Here is a 27,246-nt window from a genome sequence, read left to right on the forward strand (position 1 = left end):
ATGGATGTTTTTAATATCTGGGTGGCAGAAGGAGGCTGTAAGTTTCGTTAACTGGTATTAATTTTACATTTATTAGTCACCAGTGTAGAGCACTCTAACATATTACTTTTCTATTTTCTAATCCAACAATATGTTTAAATACCATCTCCCATCTCCATTAGCTGACCCTTATTTATTCAGAAAATCCCCCCTCTGATATGAGTTCCCAAACAGGATTATAAACAGGTCTAAGAATGCCAAACAGAATGAAACATTAAATTCATAAAATTCAACCAATATTTATCAGCTCCTGTGTTTAAGGGGTTTATAATGTAGAAGGTGCAGAAACTGCTACATTATTACCAGGACGGTGACAGAGCTCACATCTTCTCTTGAGCAACAGAAAACACTTTAGGGGGCAGGGCGGGAAGCAGCATTGGAACTGAGCCCTGAAGATCTTGCTGAGTTTTGACGGAGGGAGAAGGTGCGTTGCAGGTGGAATGAGCGGCAGGAACAAAGGCATCTAGGCAGAAAGTACAGGGTGTGTTCGGGGACTGGAGGAGTACAAATTGGCTGGAACACGGAGTACGTGAAAGGGATTAGTGAGGAGAAGCTGGAAGAAGAGGTGGAGGCATGGAGTCGGCTGTTCTGTGCCAGGGGAAGGCTCGGTACAAACTTCACTGGAGAGTGAGGAGCTATTAAATCCTTGAAAGCGGGGGAGTAAGGAAGAGGGCTTCCACTTCAGCTGTTGAGCCTCCAAGATGCCAGACGTCCCCGGGACCCCGGGGCGGAGCAGGGAAACCGCAAGTGGTCCCTCTGGAGTCTCTGCTCTGCCGTGGCCCCCAGCCGGGTGGCTCCCAGGGGCCGTGTTTGATCTCAGAGTGGCAGCTTCTGCTCGGGCTCTTCTCTGAACCCCTCTTCGTGTACGGACAGATGTGTCACCCAGCCTACAGACCATCCATGTGGGGGCGGGGGGTGGAAGCGGGGGCGGGCATCTCAGTTTAGAAGTCTGAGTTGACACAGGAGAGACCCTCTCCTTCCTTCTCCCTGCTCAGGAAACGTGTCCCCCCCAGCACTCAGGCTGACTCCATTCTCCAAACTTCCAGGAGCTCCAGAGGCTTAACTGTGTGCGTTTGTTTGCTTTTCAAGTTCATGGCATCAGAGCTGCATTGAGCGAAATTTATAACCTAGAAGTTAATTAACTGAGGAGCAAAAGGAATGTGGATGCTGATTTTGGAGAAAAAAGCAACAAGCCAGGAGTCAGTGGATCTGGAGTCTCACTTTTATTAAGTTATGTGAGCATAAATATAATCAGATTCTGCCTTTTAGATCTTTGTGTAATTCTGAAGTCAATGCGTCAAAGAGATGCCAGAAGGCCTTCTTAGGGATGGCATTGCTGGAGGCTTTACTGCCCCCAACTAGGGAGCTGCCTGCTCTTTCCACGGTCCCCAAGCAACTGTCTCAGCTGCTGCTTAGTGACCTCGGAATCCTAGAGTGTCCATGGAAAGGGACACTGCAGCCATTGTAAATAGCCCCTCAGTTGGGAGTGAGTGAGGACTCAAGTTCAGAGAGATTCAAATGACTTGTCCAGAGTAAGAGGTAGAGCCAGCATGGGTCTCAGGTCTTTCATTCAGGGCCAGCTCCCAGCAAACTGCACTGCACTCATGCTACAATGGAAAGAGCACCTCACTCTATTAACGTTTCTTACATACCTTCTATGTCAAGGCCCTCAAGGAATATTCAGTCATCATGATGTTCTAGAGAATCAACTGAATGTGTTGCACTGTGCTCATTTCTAACGCAGCAAATACCAAAAACTTCAATAATACATGACAACATACAACAGTTGCCAGAAGAGGGTGACATTGAAAGTGTATTAGTTATCTCTTGCTGTGTGACAAATTACCCCAAAACTTAGCTTAAAACAACCACCCTTTATTAGCTCATTGCTTCTGTGGGTCAGGAATCTGTGCATGGCTTAGCTGGGTGCCTCTGCATCAAGGTCAAGTAGTCAAGCTGTTGGCCTGGGCAGTGACCTCATCTGAAGTCTTGACTGGGAGGAGATCTGTTTCTAAGCTTACTCACATGGTTATCGGCAGGATTCAGTTCTTAGTGGGCTTTGGAGGGTAGGATAAGAAGCTTATTCTATGTCCTAACAGCAGGCAGCTTGTTCTACGTTCTAAGAAGCTTGTTCTATGCTCTAAGAGCAGGCAGCTTCCTAGTTGGGGGCAGTAAAGGCTCCCTAAGTCGGTGGGAATCTCCAAAGAATTTTAACAAAACATTGCTCAGATGACAAGTATTTTCAGAAGACCAATCTGGTGACTGAGTACAGGATGGATTAGAAAGTGAAAAGACAGGAGGCACTTTCAAAAATTGTTTTCTTGGTACGCCTATGTGCCAGGCACTATACAAGGTGCTAAGACTGTAAAGATGCTTAAGATATGGTCCTTGTTGTCAAGAAGCAGATGATAGCTATGTTCCAGGTTACAGGCAGCAGAGCCTGAATTAGAGTGGTCCCTAGGGAGAGAAAGATGAAGGGACAGATGCAAGAAAGGAAGTGATGTTAACATGGTAAGGCAAGAACAGGTGGATCCAACAGGACACTGTGTGTGTGGAATAAGAGAAGAGAGAATGATGCCAGGCACCCAAACCAGTCTGGGTTCATGGGACTCTTCCAGAGGACAGCCTCCAGGCTCGGAATACTCACTGCCTTCTAAAACTTTCACACATTTTGTTTCTAATCCTTGACACAACTCTTCAACAGAGGTATTATTATTCCCATTTTGCAGGTGAATAAATAGACTTACTGAGGTTAAGCTATTTGCCCATCACACAACTAGAAAGTGCCAAGGAGAGGAAACCTAATTATTGGCTTCGAGTGTTTTCTCTCCCCAGGCCAAGTGTATTTAACAACTTCAGAGTCTTAGCCTCGAGAAGACCTCTCTACCTCCTGGAATTAACTCTACTGTCCTCTGTCTACACCTTGATTCACAATTCCTCAGACTCAGTCAGTAAAGATTCCATTTTTTTTTTTTTTTTTTTGTAAACTAAGCAGTTATACAGTAAACTCCAGGTGAGCAAGGACTTCTTTCCTTGGGGAATTTCCTTCCCAGGCTGAGGGCGGTGCTTTTCCCCTGATGGTTACTGCTGGTTACCAAAAAGCTGACCATCTGTACACTCAGCATCATCTATAATAAAGGTAACCAACGTGAGAGGTGAGAGAAGCAAAGTGGGCAACTTCTTCCCCAGGCTTGGCTGCTGGACTGTAGCCCTTCCCCCAAATCATGCCTTTTAATCATTAATTTAAAAATTAATAACACTCGTATTTTTTCTGATTATGAATATAACGTATGTGCATTATGAAAAACAAATGTGGAAACAAAACAAAGGTAGAACTCGCTCATTATCCTACAAAGAAGATGAAACAGAGCAACCAAATGAGGGTCTTTTGTTAAGATCTGTGTGATGATAGCCTTGTGCGTTCATCTGTGCATGTGTGTTTGCACAAGCCGCCTATGCCTGCTTGCCTGCAAATCTAGGGGAATAACTGTGGGGTTTGTGGATCGTATAAAGATGCTTGCAAGCCCATCAAAGAGAGCTTTTGTTTGCATGCAACTCGTGTAGGAGTAAATAGTCCATAGCTGCTTGGGTATAACGCAAGGAAGAAAACCTGGAGCGGTGGCTCGTGTCCAACACACAGATCATGCTCCACTGTCTTACGATATTTTCTCTGCATTTTGCTTTTTAAAACATTTTGCATATTACGTGCCCCATCTCATATCACGTTAACCTAAATAAAGGTGTCATCATCCGTTCAGTCCAACAGACAGCAGGCAGGGTGTGGTAGAAATTATAATCAGGCCAGCCGACAACAAAGCATCCTAATCACAAGCACACAGAAGAACTGACGGCGGGCAGCTGGTCCAGCCTCCGTCTTGCACTGTCCGGGCACACGATTGGATTCGACATGGGGAGACCCCTCTTTATACGCAGGGCATGCTTCTGAAGAGTTGCGTGTAAATCAGACTTTATGTTGCATCCCCGTTTTGTTGCATGAAAGAAGCTTCAAGCTTGATATCTAAAGAGACTTCCTTTCAAACAGTATTCTTCGTTTTACCATGTTACTCTCCCTCTGGAATAAATCTAAAAGATACTTTGGTATATGAGATTGCATTAAAGTACAGCTCACTTGTACCGCTAATTTTATTAAAGTAATGGAAGGAATGTAGTCAGTGAGCTAGTCATAGAAATGTGACTTAGATAGTACTGACTTCTCCAGCATTAAGTTAGTCAGAGATTTACGGGGAGCAAAAGCCTAGAGGCTATTAGAAGTGACCCATTTGCCCACAATTTTGTACTGATGGATTATTAAATTGATGGCTTGTGAGAATTTAGAAAAGAATGCAGCAGTCATAAGTGTCCACTCAGAATTACCAAGAGAGTAATTCAGGATACTCATCCTCATTTTTGCTTGTTTTTTTTTTTTTTTTTTTTTTTTTTGAGTGGACTTCAGGATAGGTAGATGAGGTAAATTATACTTCTGTTTTGGCAAATCACTTGACGAGTCCTCCGCCACCGACATTGATAAGATGCTGCCTGGCGAGATATTTATCTAGGTTCATGCACAGCTGGCCAAAGAGCTGGAAACAGTGATACTGACCAATTCCGTGGCTGCCTAAAGTCTAGTGGAGGGCCACAGCTCTGTGTCCGATCCTGTGTACATAGCGACAAACCAAAGGCTTAGAAGGCACACTGACCAAACTTCAAATGGAACTAAGAAGGAATAGCCAAGGACACAGGAGATGAGATTTGAATGTGTGAGCACACCCTTGGTCCACCCGCACTGAGTACAATCACCCCAGTGCTCTTAGCCCTTATGGCTTGATGAGCAGAAAGTTCTTTTTCCCCAGATTTCCTCTCCAGATACTCCCTCTAAGAGTCCCGGCAACAAAATACAAGGGGAGGGTCTCAGACGCTCTGCCATCCCTCCACTGGGTGTGTAGGTGCGTTCTGCTTTGCACATCTGCTCCTTGACCTGCTGCCCAGCTGCCCACAGGTGCCACCCAGGCTACTGTCCCCACCCCGGGCCATGGAGCCCTGAACTCAGACTAGCTCACTCACTCTCACTCAGCAGGGGCGCCCTTCTGCTTCTCAGGACCAACTCCCACAGCCAGCAGTGGGGTCCCTGGGGGCACAGTACTTTCCTTACATCTCAGAGCACATGGGGCTGGCTTGGAGGGGGCCGTAGGAGGGAGGGGGGGGGGTCCAACGAGACCACGTGACCCTCCAGTCTCTGGCAGCAGCAGCCCAGGCTGGCCCCCCTGCTGGGCCTCTCCAATCACCTGACTGTCTCAGGGCAGGTAAGAGATGGCTCTGCTCAGAACAGATGGCAGGACAACTTTCTACAGCAATACGTGTTAGGTCAGTGTAAAGCCTTTCCAACGAATGGACCCTCAAGGGTCAAAAAATCGACTGCACGTGATGATGACTCATGGAAAAAAACCTTGTGGTTTTCGTTGACCTGAACGTCAATATTTGTCTGTGTTACGTGTCTTCTCAAAAAGTCAACATGTACCCCTGGCTTTGCGACTGACTTGCAGGGAAGGGATCCATTTACGATTTACGGGATTGCACCTGAAATGCTGTTTCCATTTTTACTGTATACCAAGTGCTGTTCAAGGTGCTGGGGATACAAAAATGAACAAACAGACAAAAATCTCTCCTGATCTCAGGAATTGATATTTTGGTGTCAAAAAAGTAAGCTCTAAACATAAGTTAACATGTCAAAGTATGTTCTCCATAAGAAATGCTCAGAACAATGTATCACAGCATGTTGCTTTAGCTACAATGTTTGTCCATAATGTACACTGGTTAAAAGGATTCCTCAGCCATGAAAAGAAACGAAATTGAGTTATTTGTAGTGAGGTGGATGGACCTAGAGTCTGTTATATAGAGTGGAGTAAGTCAGAAAGAGAAAAACAAATACCATACGCTAACACATATATGTGGAATCTAAAAAAAAAAACAAAAAACTGGTTCTGATGAACCTAGGGGCAGGACAGGAATAAAGATGCAGACTTAGAGAATGGACTTGAGGACATGGGGAGGGGGAAGGGTAAGCTGGGACGAAGTGAGAGAGTGGCATGGACTTATATATACTACCAAATGTAAAAATAGATAGCTAGTGGGAAGCAGCTGCATAGCACAGGGAGATCAGCTCGGTGCTTTGTGACCACCTAGAGGGGTGGGATAGGGAGGGTGGGAGGGAGACTTAAGAGGGAGGGGATATGGGGATATATGTATACATATAGCTGACTCACCTTGTTATACAGCAGAAACTAACACAACATTGTAAAGCAATTATACTCCAATAAAGATGTTTAAAATAAATAGATGTTAAAAAAAAAAAAAGATTCCCCTCGTCGTTTCCGACTTGGCTTTTCAAACATACAGGAGAGAGTAAAAGGTCACGTGGGTGCCCATCAGGCTCCACCCACTCAAGCCGGACTTTTGGGGTCAATGTGGTGCGTAGCCACCTTTGTTGAAGGTGGATCACAGCTACATGAATGTTCATAATACCATTCTTTCTTTCTGTGTGTATGTTAGGTGTTTTCCATAATAAAGATATTTTAGTATTAAAAAAAGAAATTCGGTAGTTGTCCTGCATGGGCACTGAAGGCCTCTTAAAGTCAAGGGTTCCCTATATTTGAAGGTTTAAACAGCTTAAGCAGAAGTGAATAGCCATCCATCCACATGCTGTAAAAATGACTTTTGTACTGAATAAAAAGTTGAAATGGATGACCTTAGGCTCCTTTCAATACTGAGATTCTATATTCTAGTGGAGGATCTAAAGTATAATTGGAACCAAGCAAACAGGGATTTGGGCTAATTCCAGAGTTAGTACATATGGATTGTGGTCTATTTACTCTCTAATGCTAACCAAACGTCATGAAACTGAGTACTGATTCTCATTTCTAAGCATTTAATGATCATTTTCATGATTATTTCACAGTATTTACTCTAAATCCTTCCTTCTTTTTGCTTTCAAAAAAAAAAACAGATTGCTTAAGCTAAAATAGACGTTTACAGCGATCGTATTTTACAATATTTGTGAATTTTAGATCTTCCTCTTGAATCTTAGGTGCATGAAAGGTACATTCAAAACAATGACCATTTTTCCAGGAAGCACCACACATAACCTCTTCATCTGCAGCTAATTTAGGTGTGCTCCCTGCATGGTGTCCTAATTACACCTTTGTTATCTGCTATCAGATGACTCCTCTAATCAGCCAAGCCTGCAACCTGCTCCTGGCCCATTTAAAGCAGTATGCAGAATCCAGGGAAGCTTTCGACATCCAGAGGTAAGGGCGCTGCATAGCTACATTACAGATGAGAAATCACATGTTTGAATTGCTGCTTCTTGTAACTGTACGTAATTGCCAGACAATTACCTTGGGACCAGCAAACTATGGAAATGCTAGAAGCTCCTAGAAGTATGGGTGGACTAAGAAGAAGAAATGAAACCACGGAAAATGTGAAGCAAAAGCAAACGAAGCCCAGGGGGCTGTGGCTTGTGGAGGGAACCCTGAGTGGGCAGTGTTTTGTGGGTGGACTTACCCTCCGACGTCTACAGACCCAGGAGTGGGCAAGATATGTCTGGGCAGAAAGGACAGGGTCCTGGGTGGGGGGGGGTGGGGGTGGGGGGAGGAGTCCATGCATTTTTAATTTAAGAAAAACTGTGGCTCCCCTCAGGCTAGAAGCCATGACTTAGTGGTGGACCCTCAGTTTAAACGACTGACTGGCTTTTTGCCTAATTGGCCTGTGCTAATATTATGGTTTATACCAGATGAAGAGTCCCACAGCAGATTAGCCAGAAGCCAACTCGCTCTTATTATCATTGTTAATAAAATAATAACATAATCATCACCAGCATTTACATTCTACCGTATTGTTTACAAAATTCTCCCCTCTACATTCTCTCTGGTCCTGAGGTGCAGTGAGTTGGGTAAAGATAAGATGGGCCCAGCAGCCATAAAAGCAAAGTAAATAACTCTTTAAACCTTTACATCGTCAACGATTAGGATCAGGTGAAATCACATTCAGTAGTCGAATTATTGTTTTTGCTGTCAAAGGGAAGTGTGTCATCAATTATAGAAATGTTTTCAGTAAAAGCAGTCAAAATAAAAGATGTCACCTGGAGGAGATGTCGTGTAGTCCTTAACGATAATTGATTGGTTATAGAATTTATGAAGAAGAGGAACTAAGCGTGCGCCTACCTCAAGCCACAAAAATAGACCTTTTCATTATAAAAGGATATGAACACCCAGTTGTGAGACCTTTTAGAAGCAACCTGACTACCCCTATGACATAACAAAAAAGAATTTTTCTAGCTTAAAATGGCCATTTGAGGGGCAGGTTTCCTAGAGCCTAAGGGGTTAATTTTTCTGAAGCTACTGCCAGACACTTTTCCTTGTGTTTGTTTCTAAAGTGCAATGTGTGTTTCCTATAATAATATACGTATGTTCATGAAGCTGGTACCAAAGTTTGCCTTGTATTTATTTGAGTCTAAAAGGGCCCTGGTTTTTTTGTTTGTTGCTCTTATGAAAACTGTAAAATCATTAGGAGGAAGAGGGAGACAGAGCTAATAAAACTAGATAATCAGGTGGTTAATTTCATCAATCACAATTTGCTATACATCAATCAATCGTTAGACCCTGGCCTTGGATGGGCTCTGCAAAGCCTCTGTAAAGCTCATAGCCTTTGGGTCAAGCGTTTTCCCTCCTTCATGGGGAGGAAAATGTAAAGTGTACTTCTTGGTTTTGACTGAGTCTGGTTTGAAGCTACCGGAAGGCTGAAAGTTGAATACCTGAGGCTCTCCTCCCCTCCCCCATCTTTGTCTAGATCGGCTGTTATGTGTTTATGTTTCCCGCTCAAATTCTGCGGTCATGCCCCCAGGAGCTAATCCTGGGGGCTCCTCTCCCACTACCTCACTTCGGATCTGCCAGAAGCTCCCCTTTCAAACAGATAGACGATGGAGTCGTGCCCCTCCAGGAGTGTGTATGATGGGGAGGCCAGTGGCTGAGTCCTTTCCAAACACAAACTGTTCTCTCTCCCGTAGGTGCTACTGCTGCTACACCACAGATACAGTTGCCAGCGTCGCCTTTGGCACCCAGGTGAACTCCTGGAAGGCTCCCGGGCACCCCTTTGTGAAGCACTGCCGGCGCTTCTTTGAATCCTCAATCCCCAGACCTATCCTGGTTTTAATCTGTAAGTACAGCTCCTGCGGAGGCGGGGTAAATTGGGCAAGTTGGGCAGACCCCGTGACACCCCGGTGGCCCCAGGCAGCTTCGGGGCTCAGCACCTGCCACCTGGAAAGGGTACTCAGGGTGTCTCTGAGAGTCGCCCTGTGGAGTCTGCCCTGCAAGAGCCCCTGTTTTCCTGGAGCCGCCCAGGCTCCTCTGTACCAGTCTGGCGCCACTTATTACCAGCGCAGGTGGCCCTGGCCTGGCTCATCACTGCCTTAGTGAGCACGGCCGCCGTGCACGGGGCTGAGTGCTTCGCCTGCATCGCCTCTGTTAGTGCTGGTTTTCACCCCATCAGGAAGGCATTCTCCTCCCCACTTTACAGATGAGAAAACTGAGGCTTAGAAAGGCAGAGCCGGGCTTCTCTGGCGGCGCAGTGGTTGAGAATCTGCCTGCTAATGCAGGGGACACGGGTTCGAGCCCTGGTCTGGGAAGATCCCACATGCCGCGGAGCAGCTGGGCCCGTGAGCCACAACTACTGAGCCTGCGCGTCTGGAGCCTGTGCTCCGCAACAAGAGAGGCCGCGATAGTGAGAGGCCCGCGCACTGCGATGAGGAGTGGCCCCCGCTTGCCGCAACTAGAGAAAGCCCTAGCACAGAAACGAAGACCCAACATAGCAATCAATCAATAAATCTTTAAAAAAAAAAGAAAAAAGAAAAAGAAAGGCAGAGCCAAGACTGGAACCCAAACCTTTCATTTTCTAGGGCATGTTTCTCACCCCCAGCAAATTCCTCCTTAGAACACTTCTCTGCTTGAAGCCAACGCATAGTGAATTAGAAATCACATGTGACGGGTGACAGCAGATTACCAAATGCCATGGAGACCAGTCCATTCATCTTATTTCTGTTTTAGAAGTGAGTTTTTACCCTCTGGCCAATTCCGGTATCTTCTTGCTTTTATGGAAGCAATGAAGTGTTGTTATTATGGTTATTCATTATTGCCATAATTCCTAACCATTCTGCTGGGCTGGTAAATTCTATTCATTCCTTGGTTAGTTTCATTGCCATTTCTGAGTCAATTTCTGTGGAAGCCCCTGTCACCTCCATCGGCTTTGCACTGACGTTGTAGGAGTTGTCGCTCTGGGGGTCAAAGCAGCCTCGTCCTTTGCCCCTCACCCTCTGCACTCCAGGGAAATGCCCTCGCCATCAACCATGGAGCGCCCTGCAGGGCAGGTGGGTCCGCTGTTCCATGGCTGCTGCCCCTCCAAGCCCTCCCTCCCTGCTGTGTCATTTTGGTTCAGGCTCCCGCTGTTGAAAAGGGGCAGAGCATCCTGAGACCTGCGTGGATCCTTTAGGGTCCTCTGCCCCGGGCTCCCGCACATGCCTGTGCACAGTAGGCCCACTGTGAATGCCGAGGAGCTGAACTGAGCTGAGCTCCCCAGAGACAGGCTTGGCCCACGGCCAGGCTACCATCCAGGAGGAGACAAGCGTCCCTGACCCAGGGAGCCTCGTCATGGAGGCTTGTCATGCCCAGGGCATGGTGGCAAGGGCACAGGGTGCTCACGGCACGGTAAGGGACGTGCCCACAGGGGACGAGGCCAGCATTCTTGTCAGCAGCTGCAGTGGCAGCTCTTAGAAACAATTCAGGTGGCAGCTCTGGGGAAAATGATCCAAAGGAAAAAAAAAATGCAAATGACCAGAAAGTTAAGAAAGTAGATCAGCTTCTACCACTTGCTGAGACTTGAAACATGGCCTACAAGCTGTTCTTTCCTGACGAAATACAAAGACCTTGGACCCTCATCTCTAGGACCTGGGAAATTAACTTATAAGCATGAGACTTGAGGGGCAGATGGAAGTGGGGATTCAACTGTACAGACGTTTATCAAGTGCTTACTATGTGCAAGGAAGGGTGAGGAGTCCCGAGGTAGAATAAGATAGGACCCTGCTCTGAGCAGCGGCTGTTCAGAGGGGAAGACAGGCCTTCAAAAGACTAATTCAAGGCCAGGGTTTGCTTCCCGGCAACAGGCATCTAATAGCCCTGGTTTATTCTCACCCCCTTTTCAATGCCACTTTTGTTTTTCTCTTTCAAGTATCATTTCCATCCATAATGGTCCCACTGGCCCGGATTTTGCCCAATAAGAACCGAGATGAAATGAATGGCTTTTTTAACAAACTCATTAGGAATGTGATTGCCTTGCGGGACCAGCAAGCAGCAGAAGAGGTAACGTATTTTAATAGGACGCAGCATTGAAATGGAATAGAAGCTAAGTTGGCATCGCTGTCTGTTTTCTCTCCCTCCCATCCCAACCCCACACACCCACACCATGCTGTCCTTCAGTGGCCTACCACTTAGAGCTTGCCGGGGCAGCCGAGGCGGGGCGGTGAGGAGGGGTAAATAAGGAGAGAAAGGTGAAAGCAAGCAGGAAGGGCGGTGGGGAGAAGCCCAGAGCGATTTGTCCACACTCTGACCCAGGGGAGTAGAATCAAAGCTGTCCTCCCCCAAGCTCACGGGCCCCCCTATTTCAAGCATCCCTCCCAGCACAGGTTACGGGCAGCCTCAGAGAATTTTCTAGGTAAATTTGCCCACGTGCTTTTCATCAGTGTATTCTTTATATTGAAAAACAGCAAGATGGAGCTTTACAGCACAAACAGCATGGTCATTAGAGGGGAGTTCAGGCAGCTGTCACCAGCCCCACGTTCCCTTTCTGCGTGGAGGGCATTGCTGCAAAATGCGTGGTTGAGGGCCTTCGCTGAGACCTAGAAATTTCTTTCCTCCTTGAAGACTTGCCCTATGCTTGGCTCACAGTAGGAATCGAGTAAATATTTGTTGACTGAACTTGGCTGAGAACAGAAATAGGAATTTTCAGTGTTAAGGAAAATAATTTCAATATTGCATATGCTCATGCATGTATAATGCTATTCTTTATGGGCCTTACTGCAGTCAAGGAAATTGCTTAAAAGGAAAAAACAAGGCTGAAATGTCTCTTCCTGAACTGACTTGTGTCAGATGTAGCTTTAGCGTGTTTTCTCAAAGACTGGGCAGCTCAGGGGGGGATCACCAAGGCGGGGGACGGAGGTCCAGTGTTGCAGCATTGGCCGAGCATGAGATCAGGGGTCAGTCAGTGGCCGGATGCATGGAGCAGCCTGAGGCACAGCCTCGTCCTGCCCGGCTTCACTTTCTGGATATTGTGCAGCAAAGGCGTCCTAGGCCAGGAGGTGAGGGAAGCTCACAGGTGCAGACAAGCTCACAGCCCTTTGGCCCAAACCACTGAGAACTCAACCTGCCGCCCTTAGAGGTGTGAGAAGAATCAGCTCCCTGGTGTCCCTGGCCCAGCTCTGCCGTCTGAAAGGACAGACCGCTCTCATCCAGGTTCATGCCTCTCCAGGGTGAGGATGGAGCCTGGGGAAGGAGTGGCGAGGGAAGTCCCATTTTCAAACCTTAGTATTGCGGTGAAGGTCCTCCCTCACGCATGTGGGGTTTGTCACACACCCCGCCCCCAGCCTGAAACCCACTGGTTGTAGAATCAGGCTGAAAATTCTAACACTGTTGCACCAAATAGCTTACTAAGAGGTGAGGGGTTATTAAAGATCCAATTACTGGGATTGCCTCAAGCTTTTCCTTTTATAAACTCGAGAGCTATTTGTTTCAAACAATGAGTTGATCTGAGAAAAACCTCCCAACCACAAATCCAGGACTGCCCGTGTCAAGACAGAGCTATATGGTTACTAAGAAAACTTGCTTTAAACCCATCTAAACTCTGTAGACATTCCATCAAGCAGATGTGTGTTTGCTCAGTGGAAAATGCAGCACAGATGTTAAAAGGTAAATATTTTTCTAAGCTCTGGCCGATGGGTGGATTAGACACCTACATCTATCAGGGTGCATATTTTTCTTGGATATAACCATAAACCAGCACTGTTGCAGCCCTAAATGGGCAGTGTTCAAATAGCCTCCGTGATGCAGTGCAAACAAAAGAAACCCATCTACACTAATGCTCCTCTCCAGCGCACAGGCCCCAGAGAGCAGCCCTTTCCTCTGGCCTCTGGAGCTGGAGGTTAAGACAGATTTCTATAAGGCTCCATAGCCCTGAAGCAGCCTGGCTGAGCTGGGATGAGAGGAAAGGTTGCCAGCTGCAGCTCTGCCACGGGGAAAATCCAACAGTGTGGATGTGCCTGTGCCCTCCCTCCCATCACTGCCCCCACATGACTCCAGCAAAACCACAAGCAAGCCTCGGGGACCACAGCTGTACCGTACCCGAGGAATTTCAAACGTGCCAGCCAAGAGAGAGCCCAGGGATGCTCTGGGGTCCCCAGCTAGCAGCCAGGAGCCGAGAGAGCAGAGGACGCTCACCTCCCACGCGTGCCGTCGTGTCCTGCCCTGGGACCAGGGGTAGAGTCCCAGATGTTGACCAGGCAACAGGAAGGCAGCTGGTGGAAAGCCAGCCCTTGGGGATGCCATTTGGGAAGCAGAATGAGTAGGGCCATTCTCTCAGCCATTCCCACCCGAGCAGGTTGGCAGGACGCTGAGGCCTTGCCTCCTAAGTCGCAAGGTTCTTGCCACCACAGGCTTAGCTGGGAGCCCTGCTGGAAGCTCAGCAGACACCTTCCAAGGTCACAAAGCTGGGAAGCAGTAGAGCTGCAAATGTCTCATGTCTCCAAGGTTCCTGCTCCAAGTAGCATGCAGTTGCGAGCAAATCCAACACAGCCTTCCTCAAAATGCACTTAGGGCGTTGCATGTTTATGTGTGGAGTTATTTATTGCATACCTAACATGTGCTCGGCACAGTACAGGCGTGGTATGCGAGTGGGGTGGTGCAGGATCCTGCCCTGGAGACGCAAGCAACCCCACGTGACATAACAACCACCTTAACAGATGCTAATGTGTGTGACATAGATTATTAACACAATAGGAATTCAGAAGCCAACGGGTTGAGAAAACGATACAACAAGTAAAGTACTCTGAAATTATCATTTTTTCTGTTGGTGGTTCTAATGTTCTCCCTTATGCTGTTGAGTCCCATAAACTTCAGAAAAGAGTAACATATTGGTTGTCACTCATCACATCAAAGAGCTGTTCAAAGATGGGATGTGCCAGGTACACACTTTGTCAACCCTAAAGCAATACGTAAACACTTCCATTGTTACAATTAGCGGTAGTGAAAATATAAAGAATATGCAGATTGCTGATAAGGAAGGTAGGGGAAAATGGTAAGAAACCTCTAACCACTTAAATGGGGTTAGGAGATGACTGAGGATAAAAAGGACCCACAGGAGGAGGCTAGGTTAAGAGATGCAAAACACAGACTGGAGACTTTGAAGACAGGCTTCACCAAAGCTAGTTCCCTCCCCCGCCCCCAGGTCCTGTTAACTCCCTGCTGTGAGAAAAACATGGCGCAGAAGTAAGCCCTGGATGGTGGGGAAGGGAACAGTGGAGCACGTGCTTTGATTTAAATCCAGATGATGCTTCAGTTGCTTTTTTGCTGGAAAAACCAACCGGCCAACAATACAAACACGGATAAAGTAAAAAAAAATAAAAGCCCCCCTGGTTTTCCCAGCTCCTTCAGCTCACTGTGAACTGTGGGGTACGGATGTTGCTAAACATTTCCTATGCATGGACAAACATAATGAAAGATATTGTCCAGGTGCTGTTCTTACAGAAGTGAGATCCCACTATGCATACTGTTCTACGACTTGCTCTTCTTACTAACCGAGGTGGCTTAACATCTTCCTGACTCGGCCCAGATAGAGCAGAGCCTCGTCCTCTGCAATGGCAGCGTCACAGCCTGCCGCTGGCTGCGCTAGTCTCTGAACCAGTGCCGCGGTGAGGGATGGGCAGGGGGGCTCCAGGCTCTCTGCAGCTCAGACAACCCTGCAATGAAAATCCTCGCTCCTATCGAGCTCTTTAAAAGCTGCATGTGGACTTCCCTGGCGGTCCAGTGGTTAAGATTCCGTGCTTCCACTGCAGGGGGTGTGGGTTCGATCCCTGGTTGGGGAACTAAGATCCCACGTGCTGTGCAGCCAAAAAAATTTAAAAAAAAGAAAAGAAAAAAGAAGTGGAAATACAGTGTCCTACACATGAAACCTATATAATGTTATAAACCAATGTTACCTCCATAAGAATAAGAAATTTTAAAGAAATTTTTAATAAATAAATAAATAAAAGCCGCGTGTGCACATCTTCTTTTGCGCTCCAAGAAGCCTCTCTTATGTGACTCCAAGGCCAAAATATGCACTTTCTTCTTTTGTTCCTTAGAGGCGGAGAGATTTCCTCCAAGTGGTCCTGGATGCCCGACATTCCACCACCTCCGTGGGCGTGGAGAACTTTGACATGGTCAGACAAGTCTTCTCTGCCACTGAATGCACAGTGAACCCTTCCCAGCAACACCAGCCCAGACTCCTGTCCAAGCCTTTGACTGTGGATGAGGTCGTGGGCCAGGCCTTCATCTTCCTCATCGCTGGCTACGAGATCATCACCAACACTCTCTCGTTCGCCACCTACCTCCTGGCCACCAACCCTGACTGCCAAAAGAAGCTTCTGAGAGAGGTGGACCATTTCAGCGAGAAACATGTGAGTACAGTTGTCTATGTGATTGTGTGTTCATAGAAGTGACACTTATTTTTGATAACCGTCTTGCTAAAATCACATTCTAAGTTTATAAGGGTGCCATGGCCCACCTTCTCCATCTCTCTGGGTTAACAAGTAAAATGGAGCGCTCAGAACAACAGGGAAAAAGAAAAAAAGAAAAGAAAAATTGTCCCATGCCTTCATGGTCTGGGGTGGTCCATGAAATCAAGCCTGGCTCAGAGAAGCTGCAGAGTCCCAGGCAGTCAGGGTCAAAGATCAGGGATGGGGAAGGAGGCCTGGTTTCCCAGTGCTCTGTCGATGGAGTCTCCATGCTCAGGGAGGTGGATGTGAGCCAGAAAATGGAGCCAAGTGGAAGGCAGAAGCAGGCCTAAGGATGGGCCAAGTCAAAGCCGGAATGGAGATGGGGTGAGTGCGGAGGAATAGGTCTGTGAATGGAGTGATGTGAAACGGGGCCGAGTCCAGATTCTGGATATTCCTTCTACATGGGGCTGCTCTTTGCTGGGCTGGAAGCAAGCTTCCAAAGGTGCTGAGCTTGGCTACTTCTTTTTCTGGGTGCTTATGTGTGTACTGCTTTGACTTATGAGTTGTTAAAGAAAGTCATTTAAAAACTCTGTGCTTTAAAAGGAAGACCACCGGGGCTTCCCTGGTGGCGCAGTGCTTGGGAGTCCGCCTGCTAATGCAGGGGACATGGGTTCGAGCCCTGGTCTGGGAGGATCCCACATGCCGCGGAGCAACTAAGCCCATGTGCCACAACTACTGAGCCCGTGCGCCTAGAGCCCATGGTCCACAACAAGACAGGCCACCGCAGTGAGAAGCCCGCGCACCGCAATGAAGAGTAGCCCCCGCTCGCCACAACTAGAGAAGGCCGGTGCACAGCAATGAAGACCCAACGCAACCAAAAATAAAAAAATAATAAATTTAAAAGGAAGACCACCATAATAGAAATCTTTCTAGTACGTTCTGATGTAATGACGATTACATTCACATTGTTGGGAGGAGGCCTGTTCCGTTATTGGAACCGTCAGAAATTTTTTTCATATACTGAGCTGAAAACTGCTTCCCAGGAAATTCCACTTCTTTATCCCACTGGGGAAAGTAGATGTAAGGTGAGCCTTTCTTTTGAAAACTGCACTACCTATGTTACTAATTGCCTCAACTTCTGGCTCACCACGAGCTTATGGTGCACTTAAAGTTCTGTGACGTTATGACATCCGCCAAGCCAGGTGTCCCCAGTCCACTGCTTGGACCATTGATTTTCTGAGCGTAGGTGCAAGAGTTTAGATTTATCCTTATTATTGCTCAAGTCAGCCAAAATAATTTTGAATCTTGATTCTTCCACCTGTCATATTAGCAATTCCTCCAGCTCTGTGTCATCTGAGACTTGCTAAGCATGTTTCCTATTTCATCCAAGTCACTGATTAAAAAATGTTGAGCAGGACAGGTCTTCCCTCCAGGTTGACATTGATCTATTAATCAATATTCTTTGGGTATGGAGTCTCAACAAGCCATGAATCCATTAACCCTACTACCTACTTCCACCACCCATCTCATCCTATTTCATAGGTAGTTGTGGGTTTTTTTCAGTTGAGGAGGTAAAGGAGGAAGGACCAAAGATGATTGGGGTACATTACTGCAAGAGAAATAAGGGGAGCTGAAGGTATATTACGATGCAGTTAGGGCAGGAAACAAAACCCCAACCCCAAATGATTTAAATACACACATACAAAGGAGGGAGGTACTTATTAATACAGATCATTGAGCAGCTTAGGGGTAGATGTGGCTTCAAGCAAATCTTTATCAAGGCTCAAAGATAGGCTCAGGTCCTAGTTTCTCCCCACTTCTTGGTTGTGCTTCCTTCATACTGGTCCCATTCTCAGGTGTGCCCTCCTCTTGAAGCCCCAAGCAGCCTGCTAAGAACGCTTGGGACTACAGGTTTCCTTGCTCATAACCAATGGAGAAGAGAGCCTGTGACCCCAAATTCTCAGCAAGAGTCATCAGGTTCACTCTGGTCAGAATGCTTAAGTCACTGCCCATTCCTGAACGGACTATTGTGGCCAGGGGAATGGGGGCGTGGATGGGCTTCAGTCAATCAATCCCACCCCCAGAGCCAACTGTACCCAAGTCAGATGTCTGCAGAACTTGGGAGAGCGACCTCCCAGAGGAAGCTCCGACAGCTATCCCAGGAAGGCGGTCAAGGCAGGAGAGGGAATTTAGCCCCCTGGTCTCATATAAGCCAGAAGGCAGGTCAAACTGAAGACTTTTAAAGCATCTAGAGAGTGGTCAGCCATGTAGTGGACATGGTAGTGGGTTGGAGAGGAGACAACAGCTCTGAGAGGTAGAAGTCATGGTCCTCACCTTCAGGGAATTTAATTGCCAAATAAAACAATAAGTTATGTCTATGACAACAATCCCTCCTTCCAAATGAAATTCTCCAGGGCAACAGAAGGCAGCACTTAATCAAGACTAGAATGTGTGGTGTCATTCACAGAGCTTGGGGCTCCAGGAGTCTGTCCCACCAGCTACACTGTAATTCCATCTGCTTATGTTCACCTACACAGGGAGGGTTTCCATAGGCCTTCGTTCAGAGGCCCTCACGCACACAACCCCTTACCTCTGACATGGCCTAAACTGACCTTGACCTCAAGGAGGGGTGATACGATCTCACTAAACCCTGGCCTCCTTCAAATCCCCCCCAGCCTAGGATGGGGGCTTCTTTCCCCAGAGAACGACCTCCCATGGGGCTGTGCAGAATGCTGCCAGGCACTGAGACCCCATGGGCAAATAAACAGATTTCAGGAGGTAAAGTTTTTCAAACTTTAGTGTACATAAAATCATCTGGGAAGATTGTTAAGATGCAGAGTCCAGGGCCCTTCCCGCAGAGATTCTCATTCCATAAGTCTGGGCCAGGGCCCAGGAACCTGTATTTTAAATACACATCCCAGGTGATTTCTGACGCAGGTGGTCCCTGATTCCACCTTGAGACTACAGCCTTGGACTCTCCGGGTCCAAAGTCCTGCCCCAGCCATGAAAGCCCCTGGGTCAGTTTCTTTCTCTAGGTAACAGGTGGGACTGTCTCTGAGAAATGGGAATATATAGAGCTGGTCTTTTTAAAAAATAAATTTGGTAGTCACAATAGTGTTAAAAGTTATATAGCCTTGCACGTGGTACACACACAATAAATATTTTCAGGTTCTCTTTTTTCTTTTCTTTTTTTACTGTAATCAGAGTTCTGTTAATATGGGCCATCTGTTAGAACATGGAAATGCAGATTAGATGTTCACACATTAGATATTTTCCTGAAAATATTCCTGAAAATTTGCATGTAAAGTATGACTTGTGATAATTTCCCTGCTGGTTTCCATTCAACAAATATTTTCTGAGTGCCAGTTAATACCAGAGTCAGGCTCCAGACCCTACACCCAAGGATGTTCTGACCTATTTCTTCCATGATATCCCTGTAGAGCCCCGCACATCTCATTAGATGGTCTTCCCTTGTATTTGTCAATGAGGTCACTGGATTTGAGCTCTAGAGTTTCTCTTCCCCGAGCCATACTCTTTTTTTTAGCAATGCCCTAAGAGAATCCAACAAAAGCTATGCTTTCTCCCCAAGAAAAAGTATGTATATGTGCACTGTATCAGGACTCTTTCTGCTGACAGTAATAGAAAACTCAACCGAGGCTGGCTCAGAGAGTTTATTGACCCACGTGACTGAAAACTCCAGAGTAAGGCTGCCTTCAGGTATGGCTTGACGCAGGGGCTCAAACTCCATCACTGAGACCCAGGTTGCTGTCTCTCCCCCTCTCTCAGCTCCAGTCATGCTGGGCACACTCCGTTCTTAGACAGGCTCTCCCCTAGTGGTCTCAAGACAGCTGTGTAACCAGTTATGTTGAACAGCCTGAACTAAGTGAACATGGAATCCTGAACATGGAATCCTTTTGTGTTTTTTCCAATTATTTCTTTTAAATATGCTCAGACAAATCTCATCCCCTTTCCTTGATGATACTTTGGATGGACAGATCGCAAAGGTTTCTGTTCATTTGGCATTAAATAGTTCAGCAGTCTGGTCCAGGTTAAAACTTCAGTCTCAGATCCAGTTCAAAGCCCTTCCATCCCCTTAGCTCAGGCTGACCTATGGCCTGAGGAAGCTGTCTGGGGGAGGGGGTGTGGTCTGTTCTTTCACCCACCTTCCTCTCCTTCCCCGGTGTCTCCTGTACCCCCATCTCCTCCCAGGGGTGGGGCTTCTAACAGATCCCTAAATCCTGCCTAAAGGGGGCTTCTCTTAGCCCCTCCCCTGCGGTATGAAGGTATGTGGCCTCTGGTCTGAAGCGGACGGATGCAGGCGTTATTCAGAGGGCTGACTCCTGCGACCACCCCATCCCCACAGTTACCTGATGGGGGAGGGGCTCCTGCCTCACAGCTTCTGGGTACTGGGGTCTCCTGGTGGCAGCCAACCCTCTTAAGCAGGGTACTGGCAAGATGGCTGGAGCTGACCAATGTTGCCTTGCAGTATCTGAGTGGCACACAGGAGTCACACATCTCGGCCACACCAACAGGGGCTACTCCCGCTGCTGTCCCCTCTCTGTGCCCTAACATCTCTCTCCAGTTACTTTTCCTTTGCTCAAATAGGTAGAGGGGGCAAATGAACAATTGTGCTGCATCAGCAGGCGCCGCCACGATCAGGTGGCCGCCTCGTCTGTCTAGGAACGGTTCTTTTGGAGCCCCCACCCCGACCTCCTTGACTCAGGACAGGAGAACTCTTCTCCAGGCTGAAGACCCCTTGCTCTGATACGTCTTCCTTAAGTCCCTCTCATCTTTTCATAGGCTGAGGACAGGGGCAGTGGAGAGCTAGTTCAGGTCCAGCATGAAGGAAGAGTCTCTGTCCTGGGGGTTCTCAGTGAAAGTCTCGCAGCATCTCACTGATAGAGACTGGGTCGTGTGCCTGCCTCTCAGCCCATCACCGGGGCTGAGGGGAATATGACGCTCTGACTGGCTTAGACCTGGGTCACTCCCCATCCCTGGAGTTGGTGCCCAGAAGGGGCCTCGCCGGAGCCACTCAGAACTCAAATGGAGGAGGAGTGGGTCCCCAAACTCCTGTTACTAGAAGTGGGGCGAGTGGCTGCTGGGTGGCCAGAAAACAGTGTGTCCACCCATGTACACAGAATCCATGGTCTCCAGATCAGAAGCTCCCACTTTCAAATTCTGTGTTATGCAATCACACTCACCTTTCCTCTGAACTTGTAAAAACCAGCTTTCCAAAGTTGAAGGTATAAATCCAACAGTGACTGGCACTGCCTGCTCTTTTGCACTTCTAAATGACGTGTACTTCTTGTAAATGATGTGGCCACTTCACACCAAGTGTCTGGTGATGTGCACAGAGCCAGCCAATGCTTCTTTGTTGGTTAGAGTGATGCCCGGGTTGGCGGTTGGCCTTATAGCATCCTTTACCAGTGAAGACGGGAAATTGTCGGTGGTGAGGTCACTAATTCAGGGGCTCTCCTTGAACAGAACTAAACTTCTGGCACATATAGGGACACTCCAAGGCCATCCTTCACTATGGGGGATTATCTTGATACCTGCTTTACAACCCACGCATTCAGTGTGGTTAATACCCCATCTCTCACCACCCTTTTTGACTCAAGTGGCCTTGATTGCTTTTCCCCTTTCAGGGCAGAGATCTCTGTTCCAGTATAAAATAGAGCTATAATACAGTCTATAATGCATGCCTCAGGGCTGCTTCTTTCTAGAACATGTATGTTTTCTCCCAAATCATCTGGCTTTGGAATTGTGTCTGGCCTCCCCTCCTTTCACGAAACTTTCTTTCTCAAGTCACCAATCTCATGGAGAACTCTCTTTTTTCCCCGTGTGTTTCCTTAGTCATCTTAAAGGGGAGGTACCTTCAATAGTGGAGGAGTGGGGAAAGATTTGTACCAATTGGACCACTTGTAAAATTGAGAAAACACACAAATTATTTAATAAGACCTCTGTAGTATGGATGCTTCATTGTGTTCTCCAATATCTAATTTTGAAAAGGATGAGAAGGAAAAAAAAATAAAAAACTTCTTTCCATATAAATTGTTTTTGCTATAGCTTTAGCACTTTATGTTGAAATTATTGACTTTTGAACTGGCTAAACCATTCTCTTTCCTTCTCTTTGGTGCCGGACTGTGGCAGCCAAAATTTATGACCCATTTTCCCTCTGCTTAATTGTTGTTATAAATCTGCTGTGCAGAACCCAGTTGTAAATTTATCACAAATTGGACTAGATTGATATACAGCGTCTCTTTAGGATAATTTGAGCACAGTTATGCCTTAGAAGGAAGGCCAGATTCTTAAACCTTCTCTTGAAGAGCTGCTTTGTAACCATTATAAATACCTAATTAAAATACAACTTTTTCTCTTAAGGATAAAAGAGCATTCTATGCTGGGTATTTCAGCTGATTAGCTCATGCTGCTAATGTGAGCAAGGTTGAGGATTTGTTCCTTGAAGTAGCCAGAGGGTCTCAAAGGAAAAAAGCATATTCTGTGGCTACACACACGCACACACACACACACGCACACACAGAGTCATTTTGCCCCATCCAGCTGTTTCATAAATACACGTCCTTTTTCACAGGGGTAGGGTTGGGTGGAAAAACTGTGAATATCTTAACACAAATTCATCCTCACTGTGGAAAAAAAAAAGTCTCCCAGTTTGGATTCCACTCAGGGTCAATCTTCAGGGTCATTTTCACAGGGAGTAGGCCAAGCTTAAATTTGATTTTAAGATTCAAGTGAAAAACTGGAAATGGGTTTTTCCCCATTGAGAAGGTTTCCTGCCCTATGTCCAGGTCTGCTGGGGCCCTGCTGTCTGACAGTTTAGGAGGGGTACGCTCACCTGCCCCCCTGATTCAATCTCCCAGCCACACAGGGCTTAGTGGTTCTTCTGGAAACTTCCCTTTCCTACAGATCCCATAATAGTACAACAGAACACAAAGCAGTGAGGTACAAAGCAAGAGATAGGAACAAAGAACAACTTATAGCTCTAAAGTCAAACTGTGAAACAAAGACGAGAACTGGGACCGTGGCACGGTGAGGTTAGGGTCAATAGACGGCAGTACCAGCCTCAGAGCGGAACGCCTCCAAATATAAAATACATATGAATCCCCTGGGGACCTTGCTCAACCGCAGGTTCTGATGCAGTAGGTCCGGGGTGGGGCCTGAGACTCTGCATTTCCAACAAGGTCCCAGGGGACGCCGATGTTGCCACTCCACGGCCCACACTGAGCAGCCAGGTTCTAAACCCTAAAGACTGCATCTCCCTTCGTTGTGCCGTACGTAGCGAGTATTTATTCCTAATGATAGCTAAAGTACTGATGTTCTGCCAATGATTTACCATTTGTTAATAAAGTAGAACAGTTTCAAAATTATTCCAACAATAATGGTGTCACTCTCACTTGACTGAGTGAGAGAGAAAGTGATGCAGGAATTAATCCTGGATGTGTCTTCAGAAGTGTATTGCCTATAACCCTAAAATCATCTTGCTTCCTTAAATACAGTTGCCCCTTGAACAACACGGGGGTTAGGGGTGCCTACCTGCTGCACAGTCAAAAATCTGTGTATAACTTTTGACTCCCTGAAAACTTAACTTCTTAGCCTAAGTAACAGTAGGCTAACAAACTCAGCCTACTATTGACTGGAAGCCTTACGGATAACATAAACAGTCAATTAACATATGTTTTGTATGTTATGTTATACACTGTATTCTTACAATAAAGTAAGCTAGAGAAAAGAAAATGTTAAGAAAATCATAAGGAAGAGAAAATACATTTACAATACTGTCCTGTATTTATCAATACCATAAGCTTACTTCGTCTGTTTACAAGACAGATCATCTGTCAGTACCTGCATCAATATTGTCTTATATGATACAAAACACTGTAGATGTTACAGGTGCTACTAACACTAGACATCAAAAAGGAAAAGATAATGTTAAAAAGAAATTCATATTTATTTACAGGTATAATGATTCATGCATTGATAATGAAGCAGCAGCAATATGCTTGCTTTATGGTGGCCTAGCCTATATACTAATCATTATAAAATTTTGTATGGCATACAGTATTATAGTCACATTCATAATACAGTATTAGAAACATAGTTACATTTTTAAAAAAACCACTGACCCATGATGACAGGCTGATACAGTTTCTCCAATTATGAGAGAAGTATACTGTATGTAATATAATTATTTGAAAGCAAAGTTATAAAACAGTAAGAAAACTAACACATTATAAAATGTTATATTAAATATCACCTTTATGCCTATGTAAGGATAGACTAGTATCTACATATATTTCATGCATGTGTGACATACCTTTTTCTCAATTTTTTTGATATTTCTAGGCTACATGGTTTGTAAGTTTTTTCAAATTGTCACAAATCGCCAACAATTTTTCCAAAATATTTATTGGAAAAAAACTGCTTATAAGTGGACCTGTGTAGTTCAAAGCCGTGTTGTTCAAGGGAAAACTGTAATGTCCTCCGGAGTCGGGGGTGGGGATCTGGGGGGCGGAGCTTTTGAGTTGATTTAAAGTTGTTTTCAAGGCAGATGAAAGTGGCAACCAAAGCCTTCTCTCCAGATTCACATGTAGACTGGGGAATCTATCACATTCGACAGGCACCCACCTGGCTGGACCTTTCAGGCAGGGAGCTCCATCTAGACCATATGCACCCCTAATGAGCCCTTGGTGTATACGACAGCTCTGGGTGTCAATTGAGAGGCCATGTCAAAGCACCATGGCCAAAGAGAACTTCCCTGATGCTCTTTCCCCGGGGGCCCAGAGCAAAACCTGTACTGCAGGAGCTGCAGTGGGGGGACACTGGAATGTGTCCAACTTGCTCACTTCCTGTCCTTCTTTCTGGAAGTGTCTGACCCAGAGAAGCAGACTCTCTCACCCTTCCCTGGCATCCCAACAACGGATACCAGAGCAGAGAAGTCTTGACAGCCTACAAGAGGGGCCTCTCTGGTGTGTACCTGGACCTCCATCTTGGAAGTTAAGATTTGTGGCTACTGCTTCCAAAGCACCAATTCTGGGAAGGAAGAAGGAAGACAGGATAGGAGGCATCTCTGTGCGTCATCATTAGACAATGCAAGAGTCTCCAAAACAAGGTGAACAGCCAACCTGGACCAGGGACAGAGGCCCCGGTTTTAAAGTTCTCAGATACACACACCACCCAGGGCTCAAACACTTCCACATCGGCTGGAGACATTCAAAGCCCATGGCCACAGTGACCCCTGGGGAAACTGACCTGCCTTGACTTTGAACTGCCCCCAGGGCCTTCAGCGATGGCAGTCACATCCCCAGGGCTTGTGCCGTCCAGAACTCAGAGATCCGGGCAGCTCCCTGGCCTCTTGCTGTCTTTCCTCTCCCTCCTCGTCCACCCCATTTCTCTGTTTTCTCTCTTTTCTTCAATGTTCGCAGCACCATTTAGCCTTCTTGCTCTCTCTCTTTCCCTGATTCTTATTCTGGCTCTAGGATCCAGAGAGACACAGAAGCTTCCCCACTCCACCCCGTGACCCACTGCCAACTTGGGAGCCCCTGGCCATCCCAGGAGCCTGTAACTGCATGGTGATGTTCCACTATGGGTGCACTGTGAGTGGTCAAGTGGGAGGCTGGCTGGAAGCAGGAGGGACTTGCAAGTGTGCCTTCTGGGCCACCCGGCTTAACCAAATGTGGCACTTCAGCACTGTGAAGTGCTGTGAAATTTTAGCAATTAATGCTCCAACTCCCGCCCTCCCTTGAGTCCCTGCAGAGCAGTTCCGTCTCGGTAGAGGAGAGGTGACCTGCAAAGAGATGTTCCCCCTGGAAATGGGGCGCACCAATCAGCATATATTTGGTATCTTTCATGTGACGACTCAGAGTATTTTATATTCAATATCTGGGCCTCTAGAGGGGCCAGGCTTTGCAAAGCAAATAAGCTGGTGGAGTTGGTTCACATCAATCCAGAAAAGCAAGAATTGAAAATAAACTTGGGAAAGTGAACTCCACAGGTGAAGCTTGGTGTTCTGTGGGTCCACTTGGCATTGAGCTAGATTCTCAACTGAATGGCTCATTTATTTAACTACTGCTCACATTATGGGCTCTTAAGACATCAAAAGTATGCATTTTATTCCCAACAATTGGCTTTTGGAATAAACAAATAAACACATACTTTTAAAAAAACTTCACTGGACTCTGTTGACCAGTGGTGGAGTAGGAACCTCAGAATGGTGACATCCCGGGCAAATGTAAAGACTTTTTAGATCTACCCATCACTAGGCATCAAATTTCGCCATTAGGAGGTTCTTCCTTTGTTTCAACACACATCCATTATTAAAGGCCACTGCTCTTGGGAGGGGTGATGTACTCAAGTCCCCACTAGGACCTTAGCCCCATGAGAGCAGAGACTCTGCTTGTCACACTGGTGTATCCCAGGGCCCCCAACAGTGCCTGGCACACAGGAGGCTTGCGACAAATAGGTGACGAATGAATGAACGTTCACTCCTTTTCTAACTGGAGACTAACTCAAAGCAAATTTGAGGGAGGGAGTCGTAGGGAGGTTACTGCAAGCTGGAAGGAAGGAAGCAGACCAGAGTCAGCGAGAGAAGGCACTGCCGAGGGAGATGCGGGCAGGTGAGAGGGCACTCGAGGCCCCTACAGACTTAGTCGTGCTCCCACAGGGCTCCCGTGGGGCTCAGAACCTGTCATGCCAAGGAAAGGAGGGAACCTGGGCCCTCAGGGTCCAAGGAGACTTTAGAGGCCATGTAGGGCAGCCTTGGACCAATATCTGAGAGAAGGGCATGCCACTCTGCTTGAATGCTCCCAGGAGCAAAGAACTCACTACCTATCGTCCTCCCATTATCCTTGATGAAGCTCTTCCTTACTGAGGGTTGAAATCTGCCTCTGCTGATTGCCCACCCACTTGCCTTTGTCCTACTTCTCTCTCAGTTCATGGTATTTGGCCACTAGCAATCAGCAAATTAATAGTTTCTGTCTAGGGGGCCACTTCCACGCTCACTAATAGTCTGTCATCAGGCATCTCAGAGGCAGAGAGAGGAAGGAACCTTGGGAAATCAGCAGAGGATAAAGAGACCTTTCTAAAATGCTTGCCTGTGGCCCAGACAATCCCTTTACTCTCAGTTTTCTGGTAAGTCTGTTTTGCCCCAGGACTGTGGACAGCATTACGTTTTGTTTTGTTGTGTGCCGTGTTTTTTTTTTCCCCCCCCCCAGCATTATGGTTTATAGCTGAATATGGTACATGTGACAATATCAACCACGTGAGCCTCTTACTCCAGGCATAGGAATATTCCAGATCAGAGAGAATGTCTGACTCCCCTATGAATTGCAATGTGTAAGGTTTATAAAGTTAAGCACTTAGAATTCTGTCTTTAAAATTTAAATATTTAGATTGGGTCTCTAGGG

The 27,246-nt window shown here is 46.6% G+C and overlaps 1 protein-coding gene across 1 annotated transcript in view; it reads left to right on the forward strand.

Annotated features, from left to right (window-relative positions):
• TBXAS1 (thromboxane A synthase 1) overlaps nucleotides 1–27,246 on the forward strand; it is a 148,948-nt gene that overhangs the window by 83,017 nt on the left and 38,685 nt on the right. Inside the window, exons 6-9 of the mRNA XM_068550123.1 lie at nucleotides 7,252–7,340; nucleotides 9,098–9,246; nucleotides 11,311–11,441; nucleotides 15,473–15,787. Coding sequence (XP_068406224.1) covers nucleotides 7,252–7,340; nucleotides 9,098–9,246; nucleotides 11,311–11,441; nucleotides 15,473–15,787 — 684 coding nt within the window. The remainder of the gene's footprint in view (nucleotides 1–7,251; nucleotides 7,341–9,097; nucleotides 9,247–11,310; nucleotides 11,442–15,472; nucleotides 15,788–27,246) is intronic.

The sequence above is a fragment of the Eschrichtius robustus genome, chromosome 8, assembly GCF_028021215.1.
Source record: "Eschrichtius robustus isolate mEscRob2 chromosome 8, mEscRob2.pri, whole genome shotgun sequence".
Lineage (NCBI taxonomy): Eukaryota > Metazoa > Chordata > Mammalia > Artiodactyla > Eschrichtiidae > Eschrichtius > Eschrichtius robustus.